The sequence below is a fragment of the Macadamia integrifolia genome, chromosome 13, assembly GCF_013358625.1.
Source record: "Macadamia integrifolia cultivar HAES 741 chromosome 13, SCU_Mint_v3, whole genome shotgun sequence".
Lineage (NCBI taxonomy): Eukaryota > Viridiplantae > Streptophyta > Magnoliopsida > Proteales > Proteaceae > Macadamia > Macadamia integrifolia.
In genome coordinates this window covers 2,347,269-2,359,576 of record NC_056569.1, presented here as the reverse complement: position 1 = coordinate 2,359,576, position 12,308 = coordinate 2,347,269, and the positions used below count along the sequence as shown (strand labels likewise).

The window sequence follows — 12,308 nt, the reverse complement described above, 5'->3', positions numbered from 1 at the left end:
ATTATACATTGCTTCTTAATGTTTTAATATTTTGATACATATTTTGCAAAGTTTTGCTCAGTTCAAGGTCTTGGTGCCTTGAGTGCCCCTATTGCTTTAATAATTCTGTTAGTTCTAAAAACAATAAATATAGCAATGGGTTTCTGTTATATTATGGATGCTTGGCCATGCCTTTGATGATTGGAATTTTTGGTTTGTCCTGCAGCCATCCGGTGTTAAACTAGGGACAATGATGGGTGTTTTTCTGCCATGTTTGCAGAACATCTTGGGAATTATTTATTATATCCGATTTTCTTGGTAAAGTAGCACTTTCCCTGCTGTTATTTTTTGGTTAATTCATCATGGTGTTGCCCTGATGTGTCTGGTTGGCATATAAATTTTAGCATCGTTCTACATGTTTATTTGAAGAAGTTTATGTGCATTTCGTTGACAAGTTACTGCATCTTTCTGGTTATGCATGATTCAAATTGTAGAAATTCACGACTGGGAAATTATTAAAGTCTTGGCTTTTTGCAATGTAAGTTTTAAAACCATGGACTACTAGCGAAATAAATTGATACCTGACCTAACAACCTTGACTTGTGCTTTGGTTAGTATCTTGTCAAATTTGGTGTTTGTTACCATGCTGTTATTAGGATGGGACAAAAGACAGCCTTGGAGAGTGCATGACTCTTTGACACTGTTTTTGGTGGAGGGCCTGGGAAATCTGAGAAGAAACTGAGAGTTGCAGGGGAGAGGGGAAATCAAATAAGAAGAAAGAGGGGGGGGGGGGGGGGGGGAGGGGGAGGGACTCGCACATGCCACACAAACGCACACCACACAAATTCAATTTCAACTCATTCTCATATCTGTCCAGTACGTTAGTTACAAGCATATAAATAAAAGAAAAGACTCCATTAAGGAAACAACTATTCTAGGACTCCTAACAAAAAACAACTTAATACTTTGAAAAATGTGTGAAAAGTGGTTAATGGATGAATATTTGTTCTGCAGGATTGTTGGTATGGCAGGCATAGGGGAGTCGCTGATTTTGGTTGCCTTCTGTAACTTGTGCACTTTCCTGACTGGACTATCCTTAAGTGCCATCGCAACTAATGGTGCAATGAAGGTACATCATCTGCTATTTCTCTCAGTTGCATTTCCATGGTTATTAGTTGCTACTGGTTAAATGTGTTGAATTTTACAAACCCTGGGAATTAGGATTCAGTAAAAAAAGGGGAATGCTGAAATGATATAAAATTAATATATATATATATATATATATATATAGAGAGAGAGAGAGAGAGAGAGAGAGAGAGAGAGAGAGAGAGAGAGAGAGAGAGAGAGAGAGAGGGTGCATCTTGTCATTTCCAGAGTGGTGAACGAAGAAGTTGTAACCTTTTTTATGATTGCCCCTTGTCTTATTTCCAAAAGTTATACAATATAGGGGTAGAAAAGGATTTTTAAAAATTTGAAAGTTATTTAATGCAGTATTTATGTGAATTGACAGTATTTACCGTCATTGAAAAAAAAAGTGTGTTATATGAAAAAGGCAAAGAAGTAAGGTTATGGATTTTTTTTCACCAAACCTTGGTTACAACAAGATTTTCCAATACATACATGAATATAATATGATAAAGGACTGCACTATGGAATGTCTTTTTAGTTATATTGTATACCTGTTGATAATGGCAGGAATTATTGTAAAATGTTGTCTTTCACCTGCAAACTTTCAATAGGGGGAGAAGACGATCAGATTGTGTTGTGCTGGTACATTGAAGACCCTACCTATCCACTGTTGATGATTCTCAATAACCAAAGCATTGATTAAACTAATTCCCAATAACAAAAGCATTGATTAAATTATCTCCTTTTAGTATGCATTTTTAATGTGGTAAACCTTTTTCGAAGAAATATAATGCTTAGGAAAACCAAGAGATGGAACATCTTTATTGTACCATGTCCGGAATGTTACTATGCTTTTCATGCATATGTTTGATGGTGGAATTGAATGCTAACCTTATTATTCATCCGTCCTACTAACTCCAGGGTGGTGGACCATATTATCTTATTGGTCGAGCCCTTGGTCCAGAGGTTGGAGTTAGCATTGGGTTATGCTTCTTTCTTGGGAATGCTGTCGCTGGAGCTCTGTAAGTGTTTGTTTTGCCATCTTTCATTATCTAGCATAGAGTTTTGTGTGGATGGACCTGAGGGTTCATCATATATGTCCTCTTGTCTTGATGTTGTATCTTGTTCTTTACCTTTTCCACTAATATTTTCTTCTTTTCATGCTTTCTGGTTTGCTGGTGTTCTCAGATACGTCTTGGGAGCAGTAGAGACCTTCCTAGATGCTGTGCCAGGTGCTGGAATATTTAGAGGTAATGCTTTAGTAATCTGTACCGGTTGATGTCCAAAGCTTTTGCTTCTGTGCTTGACCATTTTGATCCCATTCCACGTCAATCCTTATTTTTAATACTTGGTTTTTCAATTCAGATAATGAATTGCTAATAAATGGAAAAGTAGAGGTTATTAATTTGCATAAATTTTACCTTCTAGACGACCATTGTTTCTCTTACGGAAACTGTTATAAAATATCAAGCAAATTTTGCAGAAATCCTCTGAATATCCAGAGGTTGGATGTGCACTCTTTTGATACCCTACGTGGTAAACTTGCACCATCCATTTAAAGAGCAAGTATCATCATACATGGTTTACATTAGAGGATATTGATTGCCATTGTTCCATGTTCATGTGACACTGATTGTACCAATGTTCATAGCAAAAATTTTCTGGGTTTCTTGATAATGTTTTTGATATGACATGATTAAGCAGACTATTCAACCAGGTGCTTGAATATTGCATTAATGGGATTTAAGCTAAACCTTGCACATGATGAATATTGCATTAATGGGATTTAAGCTAAACCTTGCACAGGCATCATGTGCCTTAGATCCCATTCGTAGATGAAAATTTTCACCCTGAAAGACTTGGAATAAGTTTGTCCTCGTATTGTAATTGATGTATATGGATTATGGATATCCTCACCTTCTAACTTTGTTTTTTTTTTTTTTTTCCCATAACGTTTTTCATTTCAGTGACTAATGCTGCAGGAGTCTCAACTCCTAGCATACATGACCTGCAAATTTATGGAATTGTTGTGACCATTGGCCTATCATTTATCGTATTTGGTGGTGTCAAAATGATCAATCGGGTCGCACCGGCTTTCCTTGTACCTGTTCTGTTTTCGTTGTCATGCATATTCATTGGGATCTTTGCAGCGAGGAAGGATCATCCTTCATGTAAGTTTGCCCTCTTAATATTCTTCTTCCTTTCCTCAATTTGCTATAATTTCTTTATATTACAACTGTATCAGTTTAATTATTTCTCGTGCAACGAATTTATGGTACTAGGTGGCTAAGATGTTAAATCCACTGTGTCAACCACACCTTCCTCTGCCTCATCCCCAAAAAAGAAGGTGCCAGTTCCATGCTTGATTTCAAATCTATTTCCCTTTGCAACCTTATCTACAAGTTCATAGCCAAAATCCTGGCTAACTATATCTAGGTTGTCATTGATTCTTTGGTCAGTTGCAACCGATCGGCCTTCATTGCTGGTAAGAAGCATTGCTGACAACATAATGCTCTGTCATGAAATTGTTCGAGGGTTTGACTGTAAGTCCCATTCTTCTGCTGCCTTTCTCAAAATTGATATCTACAAAGCTTTTGATTCTATCTGATGGGATTTCATTGAGCAAGTTCTAGCCATGTCCTTCCCCCCTTCCTTTGTGCACTTGATTCACCCCAGCGTCTCCTCCCCCTCCTTCTCCGTCCTGGACAATGGCAGCCCTGTTGGATACTTCTTCATTGTGGGAATTCGCCCAGGCTGTCTCCTCTCTCCCTTCCTCTTCTTGCCTTGGAGGTCTTGTCCCGCTCTATCCAATTAGGTCTTGTCCCGCTCTATCCAATCCTCTGCCGACCAACACCTTATTTTCCCGATACCTAAATGCAAATTCCTCATGCTCACCCACCTTGCCTTCGCAGATGACCTCATAATATTCTCAAAGGCTGACCATGTTTCCATTTCCTCCATTATGTCTTCCCTCCAACTCTTGGAATCCCTCTTTGGTTTTAAGATTAATCTTCTCAAATATAGCCTCTTTCTCTCTGGCGTCTCTGACCCTTGTCGAGACAATCTCCTCCGTTTCACTGGTTTCTCCCTTGGCTCCCTCTGATCCCCTCTAGGCTTTCTGCCCATCATTACTCCCCCATCCTTGACCAGATGAGCAAGAGGCTCCAGCTCTAGAAATGCAAGCTTCTCTGTTATGCTGATCGTCTGGTGCTTATCAGATCTGTCCTCCAATCCATATCCCTCTACTAGTTTGGTATCTTCTCCCTTCCACCTCCAAATCCATTGAGTCACTCCTTTCTTCCTTCCTCTGAAAAGGCTCTAATTCCTCTAAATTTCTCCACCCCTTAAGCTGGGAAAAAGTTTGTCTCCCCAAATCTGAGTGAGGTCTAGGCCTCCAGAAGATCATTGATATTAATGCTGCTAGCATCCTCAAACTCATCTGGAAGATTGTTACCAAGCAGAATAGTATTTGGGTTTCCTAGGCTACTCCTGTCCCCTCAATAATGATTCCCTTTGGTTGGCCTCTCTCTCTCATGATGCCTCCTGGATTTGGCGTAACATTCTTGCCAAATGGCCTTTAGCCCTTTTGGCTATCTCTTATTTTGGCATTCTCCTCCCCTTAATCACTCCCCGTATCCTCTATTCTTCGGGCCTCTCAAGGATGTCCCCTGTCGCCTCCATCATCTCCCTTGGAGATTGGATCCCTCCCTCGTCCCCTCCCCCTCTTGCTGATCTCTGGTCCTCCCTCTCCCCCATCCCACTTGGTCACTAAGGAAGAGAGGACAAAATCATGTGGCATCCCTCCCCCTTGGGGATCTTCTCCTCTACCTCTGCTTGGAACCATATTTGTACTTTGTCCCCTTTAGTACCTTGGCGCAACCTTCCCTGGTTCAAAGGCCACATCCCTCGTCATAGGTTTACCGCTTGGCGAGCTCTATCCAACTGTATTCCTACCAGGCCTTTCTTCTTTATCAGCACATTCCAGTCTCCCCCTCGTGCTGCCTCTGCTGTAATGGTGCTGAAGACGTTGACCATCTATTTTTCTCTTGCCCATTCTCCTCGTCTGTTTGGAAAAGAGTTCTTAGCTATTGTTGGCCTTCTAGCAGAAGAATTCTCCCCTTGAGTAGAGAATGGATCTGGGTTGACATGACCTTTGACGACTCCTCTATCACCGACGGTTGGAAAATTGGCCTTCTGTTCATACCATCAACCATCTCTGGATGGAGTGCAATCTCCGTAGATGGACTTCCAACTCTCGCTCCTTTGAGAAGATTTGGAATGCATCTATTTTGATGTCAGCTCCAAACTTAGATGCATCCCTCAATGTAGGATTTCTGATACCCCAAGGAACAGGCTTCTTGTTGTTTCCTGGGGCCTCTCTCTCTCTCTCTCTCTCTCTCTCTCTCTCTCTCTCTACCCCCCTTGACATGCGCCCCGATTGCCCCCTTTGGTTGTTTTCTAGCTAGGGCCCCTACTTTTGTTTGATTTTGTGCCACCCTTTGGGTTTGGCTTTTGGGCTGTGCCCCTCTCCCCCCACCCCTCTTTTCTCCTTCCCCTTTGTATATTCTTTCCTCTGCTTGGTAATGAAAATTCATTTATTCATCCAAAAAAAAAAAAATCTGAATTCTGGGAAACACATGCTGCACACATGGTGTATGTGCAACTGTGAGGACTTATATGGCAGCTGATACCTCTTAAGGTCCTTGACGATTTCAGAACATATCCCGTGTCTTCCGAACCATCACTGTGCTTACATGAGTTTTCATATACTTTCACTATTTTAAGAAGCCGCCACTTGGTGTATCTGAAATAGCTGACATCATTACTAGCCAATAACTGAGCAAGAGACAAAATGTGCTTCTACTCTTTTAGTGACCAACTGTAAATGGATTTCCTAAGTTCCTTCTGATGTCACTAATGCAAGTGAGTTAAAATTAGAGTGAAACATGTTTTTGATAAAGGTAGGCAAGTGATACTAGTGTCAAAACCTCAGATATGTCTGGGGTTATGAAGATGAATCATATTGGTGATTCTTTCATGCAAAATCTCTTTCTCCATTTATATTTTTTCCCGCTTTCTTTTGATTGGTTATAAATTGCTTATGATGTTGTTATAGTCAAATGAAATTTCAACAACAGAAAGGAATAGATTCATTTGAGAAAATTGAATTTTGAATCATAAGATGATTTAAATTCATCTTCTAATCAAGTTAATCATCTTCCAATCAAGGTCTTAAAACTCATTTCATATCATTAGGATTGCCTTTTCTATATTCAGTATCAGACAAGAATTATCTGGATTGGTATTGGTCCAGAATGAGGCTCCCTCCTACACCAATTTCTAAATCCTTGTTAGGCTTGTTTCCAATGTTCTGATGACTTTGATGCGAAAAAGGGACTTTTTCCTAACCTGAACTGGATTGAGTCATGAACATTTATTTGGTGGAAAATATACTGCCAGCCCTTATGTAATCGCAAACTCTCATCCTGATCCTCTCTAGAAAATTGCCATTGCGCTTGGTGAAAAGTTCAAGACTTTGGAGCTCAAAGTTTTGAACACCAACCTAGAAAAACAAATCCTAGAAGTTAATATTACTTAATGAGAACACATTTTCTAAAGAAGCTAAATATTCAATTTCATCTACCAAAGGTGTCATTGCCACAATCAAACTTCATCCTTGCATCAGAACCTTTACTTTGATCTTGTTCATCATGCTTAACTCTTTTATCTTTGATATTTATTTTCTGTAATTTATTAGATCTTTCTGAATTCCTAGATTGCATTGCTTGGACATGGGTTTAAGCTACAGATTTTCAATAGGACAATGAGATGATTCTTCATCCTGCAACATCAGCTAATTCTAATGTTATAATTCACATATCTAACCAAGGTTTCTTATCGTCTCTTACTGGCCCTCTCCCCCTACCCATATACATACCCTAGATGCAACAAATTTGAGTACTGTGCCCCTTCCAGAGCCTGCAGTAGTGGGAAGCCTTGTGCACTGGGACGCCTTTTTTTTTTTTTTTCAGTAACCTTTTTTAACTCAAATTCAAGTCTTTGATGGGATTAAAATTCTATGATTCTCCATTTCCCTTCAAAAGGGACTGAAGTACCTTATCCTAGGAGTTATTTGTATTTGGGTTTTGACTTCAAATTTCAAATTCATGTTAGTGTAAAACTTTGATTCAGAACGACAAGACTTAAGAGCTGAGATTGCATTCTCATGTATTTATGGTGAATTGTCGAGAAAAATCATTATACATGCTGGTTCAGAGCATTGGTCAGATTGCCAGTTGTAAAGAAAATTCACATACCTGATTACTAGGACTTTGGACAGTTGGTCTGATCTACTGTTGCATTCATTGGTCATATTAGATTCTTAGCTGCTATGTCTTAAAGTGATCCATCATCCAATTGCCACCATACCTTTTTGGTAGAGCATATCCTGATCCGTTGGATATATTTTGTTTCTTTGTATTGACATCATTCTTTTTAGCTTATCTGTAGAAATGATTTCTTTTCTCATCTCAATCCTTGAAACAGCTGGAGTCACAGGCTTGAGCCTGACAACATTCAAAGATAATTGGAGTTCTGATTACCAACGAACTGACAGCGCTGGGATACCTGATCCTGAAGGAAAATATTACTGGAACTTCAAGTAAGTCATAGAATTAAAGACTATCATATTATGTGGGATTATTTTTGTTTAGTACCTTAAAATCTACTGCAATGTTTTGATTTTGAACTATTGATGGGTTCTTGCTCTTTGGGATAGCCGCCAACCCCCCCCTCTTTTTTTTTGGTTGGTTTGTGTGATAAATAACCAAATTGTATTAAAATGATGGCAAAAATAATTCAATGATAAAGTACAACAGCCGGGTAAAGCCAGAAACCCTCATTATGGATGAAACAAAAGGGTAGGGACCTAAGTACAAGGAATGCCTGGATCTTCCTGATAATGCTTGAAGCCAGCATTACTTCAACTAGAAAGCATACAAGAGATCTTAGTAAACACCCCCCCCCCCAAAAAAAAAATTAATAATAAAAAAAAAAGAAAGAAAGAAGCATATAAGAGATCTGGTGCAATGTTCGTGCGGCAATCAACAAGTCATCCCTGAACAAATACAAAGTCTCACAGGTCACAAACAAATACGAGGATTCGCAAGTCACAACTCCTCTTGTATAATCAGCTCACTAAGAGACCTTTGCTTCCATTTGAATGAGTCAATGAGGTATTTGCAAGAGAGGCAGCTAGATGTGAAATTGATGTCTAAAAAAAGCTATGTGTCAAACTCGCCTAATCATGTGGGAAAACATCCCAAGGCTAGGGGAAGCTATATGTTAAACTTGCTCAATCATATGGGCAGACATTTAAGGCTTTTTTTTATCCTTTTAGATCCATCCAATAACTTAGATCTTTAGACAAGCCACACTCCATTATTACATTTGGTAATCTCCAAGACTTATAAATAGCTCAGCCTATATGCGAGAGAGGACTGCACTTGTGGAGTTTTCTTCACCTAGGGGCCCAGAGTATTATTCACTGCTTCATCCCTTGCCCCGTTTGATCCTCCTAGCCTTATTGGGCCCAGATTACTCAACAATTTGCATCTTTTTCTCATCCAGATCCTGCAAAAGTGCTCATGAATCAGTAGCTTGAGAAATTTTGACGGGGAAAAGTCCTAGGATATTTTATATCTTTAAGTTTTCCTATGTTAGACTTTGTTTTGAATAACTTTAAACAAAATGGAAGGACAAAGAATGGTAAAGAAAATGGGGAAAAGTCCTTGGATATTTTATATCTGTAAGTTTTCCTATGTTAGACGTTGTTTTGAATAGCTTTAAACAAAATGGAGGACAAAGAATGGTAAAGAAAACTATTTCTAGTGATCGATTTGTTCTTTTCCAATGTTAGATGTTCATTTCAACATGTGCTATGAAGATAGTGACCTGGATAAGTTCACGTTGAAACGTCTGAAGCACCTTGCTCTATTTCATGGATGAGTTTTTAATATTGTTAATTTTCTTCATCTTTCCTAACAGTTAGATTTTCACTGTTTTCAGTGCTTTGGTGGGTCTCTTTTTCCCTGCTGTAACGGGAATTATGGCAGGTTCAAATCGCTCTGCATCACTAAAGGACACACAGCGTTCGATACCTGTTGGAACATTGGCTGCGACTCTCACAACTGCTTTTCTGTATCTGATTACTGTGTTATTTTTTGGAGCTATTGCAACCAGAAAGAAGCTTTTGACGGACAGGTAGAATTTTTTATCTTAAAGTTAGTACTTTGCGACAGTCAACGTGAACAGTTTTCTTTTTCTCCTGGGATTTATTTTTTCCTTTTCAAGTCATAACACTAATGTGGATGTTTCCTGCTCTCTCGATCAATACTTTGCATGGCTTCTTTTCTTGCACTGAACCATGTGTTATGCTCTACTGTCTAATGCTTTAATAGACAGCTGTGATGGATCTGGATAACATGAAGCTAGAGGCAAATTATACATAACAAACTAACTGTTTATGTAAAACAGTGGGATATCTTGATAAAAGTTGGTATGCAGCTTTACAAACTGTTTTCTTAAGGCTACCAAGTTATCGTGTCAGGTCACTTGAGTGCCAATTCTTTGTATTTTGTAGGCTCCTTTTGATGGGGATGGTGGTCATTTTCCTATTTGCAAATCTCTTCTTTGCAATACAATTGCCTTTCTGAAATCATCAGTCAGAAAAAAAGGGGGTCTAGGTTCTCTCTTGTTGCCATGTTCAATCTATGTATATTTTTTCTTTGATGCTCAATATATCACTCTGTAAATCGTGACTGAGCTTATGGCTGGTGTATGATCTTGTGCTGGTAATGGTATGTTTTTAGCCAAGATAAGGATACAAGTTCGTTTCTGTATCTCTAGGTCATAAAAAATAAATCACCTTGGATTTTCTCAGTACTGAATTCTAATTTATATTTCCATAGTGGTGCTGGTTTCTCTTTTAGGATTTTGAAATGTTGGTGCTGATTTCTCTATCCCTATTAAGTTGGGATAAGGCTTTGTTGTTGTTGTGGTGGTGGTGGTGGTGCTGATTTCTCTATTCGTATCTATCAGGAAAATAAACCAATTTTTGGGGTAAATTTTTTATTGTAATAAGGTGTTTTCTATTCACAGTGTATCCCATTCACCTTATCAGAATGAACTTCTGCTTCTTCTAAGTCCGGCTTATCAGACAATCTTTTGATTCTGAATAGCCCCTCTGCTGTTCCAATTTGGCAATCACAATTTCGGTAGCATCATGACTGTGTAGTAACTAGAAAATAGAGATAATATACAGAATAGCACATCCTCTATTCTATGCCTAGTTGTCAATCATGTAGTGGATGCCAAAGAGAGGCTTAATGTTGATCCCTGATATATATCTGGTATGATTGCAAACTGGTCTCCATAGTTGTTTGATTAAATATGGCTCTCCATTTTACGTATCTTTAGCTAAGTCAATAATTTGATGTGCCTGCTTAGGATTCATCTTTTCCAGTCCTCACTAGAGGAACTGTTTGGGTATTGGAACTTTATCCTCATGTCAAGGTTATTCTTATTGTCATTGCACTTCTCCACCAATAACTTCATTAAGAAAATACTATTTCATTTTTTGATCTCCCTTGAAAAGAGCCAATTGACCTTTTGATATTCTAGTTTTACGTCGCAGGCTGAAATAAGTACTACCAACTTTGACATGTCTAGCATAAGTTTTTTTTTCACATTCATGTTCTCGAAAGATTTCTATTGGGGAATTTACTGTTAAGAATTACATATTGATGATGAAAGAAGAAGTGAGACCCCTTGTGCACATATCCCTGGTACATATACAGTACTCATTAAGAATTCAGAGGCCATGACCCACCTTCCACCCGAGAGAGTGGGGGTTGGGCTGGGTGAGGGAGTTAAACCATTAATACCTTCATAATTTTGAGGTTCCTTTGAAGCCGGATTAATAAACTTAATTCAAGGACCCAGAGGATGGCAAATATAGAGCAGAATATCATACAAAATACAAATATCCATTTCAAAGCCTAAATGCCTCGCAGAGAAAGCAAACAATTTTAATGGTTTAACTCCCTCTCCCTCCACAAGAGAACAAACAGCATCAATCATCTGCCTCTGTTTATAAGATTTCTGGTTAACTCTTCTCCAGATGCTTGTCCACAAAAGGAAATCAGCCTAGGAAGAAGTCCGGCTGCTGCTGGGACCTTCTAATAATTGATGTTTTCTTTCCTTGTTTTGGATGAAGCTACAGCACCACCTACAATAGTTTCCGTAATTGATCATTGCAGAGCCATATATATGGGGTACTTCATCAAACCATACACCATGCCAGAACTTTTTAATACTCTCATACACAAATGCCTCACAGAAAAGTGGTTACTCCCCACCTTGCGTGCACAATACTGTAAGGATTTCAGTGCTCTTTCATTACTCATTACTTCTCCAAAGATAATTGCCTCAATTCCTCTGAACCTCTTCTGATTGCCTTGTGACTTTCATGCTGGATTGAGAAACCCATATATATTGTTTTCATCATCAGTTCTTAGTGGCTTTTTCTTTGTCTTTTCTTTGCATAATAAATGTGTATGTTGTATTAAAATTGGATTTAGTGGCTGTGTTGTAATTTGGAGGATCTGGGTACTAGTTGGCATTTATCCATTCAATTTATTGAAATCAAATGAAGTTCAGTATTTGAGTTTCTATGCATGATTAAACATATGCAGGCTACTTACAGCTACAGTGGCTTGGCCCTTTCCTGCAATCACTTATGTCGGGATTATCCTCTCCACTCTAGGTGCAGCTCTTCAAAATTTGACAGGGGCTCCACGGTTGCTTGCAGCAGTTGCCAATGATGACATTCTCCCAGTTCTTAACTACTTCAAGGTTGCGGAGGGGGATGAGCCCCATGTTGCTACCCTCTTTACAGCCTTCATCTGTTGTGGATGTGTCGTGATTGGGAATCTGGATCTTATCACACCGACTGTTACAATGTTTTTCCTTCTATGTTACGCTGGTGTCAACTTATCTTGCTTCCTTCTTGACCTTCTAGATGCTCCAAGTTGGCGTCCTCGGTGGAAATTTCACCACTGGAGCCTCTCTCTTCTCGGAGCATCACTTTGTATAGGTATGCTACCTTACTTGCTCACCATTGTATCGAAGGATTTTTGTCT

General features: G+C 38.9%; 1 protein-coding gene across 1 annotated transcript in view; it reads left to right on the top strand.

Moving 5' to 3' along the window:
* The first annotated feature begins 208 nt into the window (after positions 1-208).
* Positions 209-12,308, top strand: part of LOC122059995 (cation-chloride cotransporter 1) — a 17,513-nt gene continuing 5,413 nt past the window's right edge. Inside the window, exons 1-8 of the mRNA XM_042623111.1 lie at positions 209-297; positions 994-1,108; positions 2,029-2,129; positions 2,296-2,357; positions 3,075-3,278; positions 7,654-7,768; positions 9,175-9,369; positions 11,862-12,262. Coding sequence (XP_042479045.1) covers positions 230-297; positions 994-1,108; positions 2,029-2,129; positions 2,296-2,357; positions 3,075-3,278; positions 7,654-7,768; positions 9,175-9,369; positions 11,862-12,262 — 1,261 coding nt within the window. The 5' untranslated portion in view covers positions 209-229. The remainder of the gene's footprint in view (positions 298-993; positions 1,109-2,028; positions 2,130-2,295; positions 2,358-3,074; positions 3,279-7,653; positions 7,769-9,174; positions 9,370-11,861; positions 12,263-12,308) is intronic.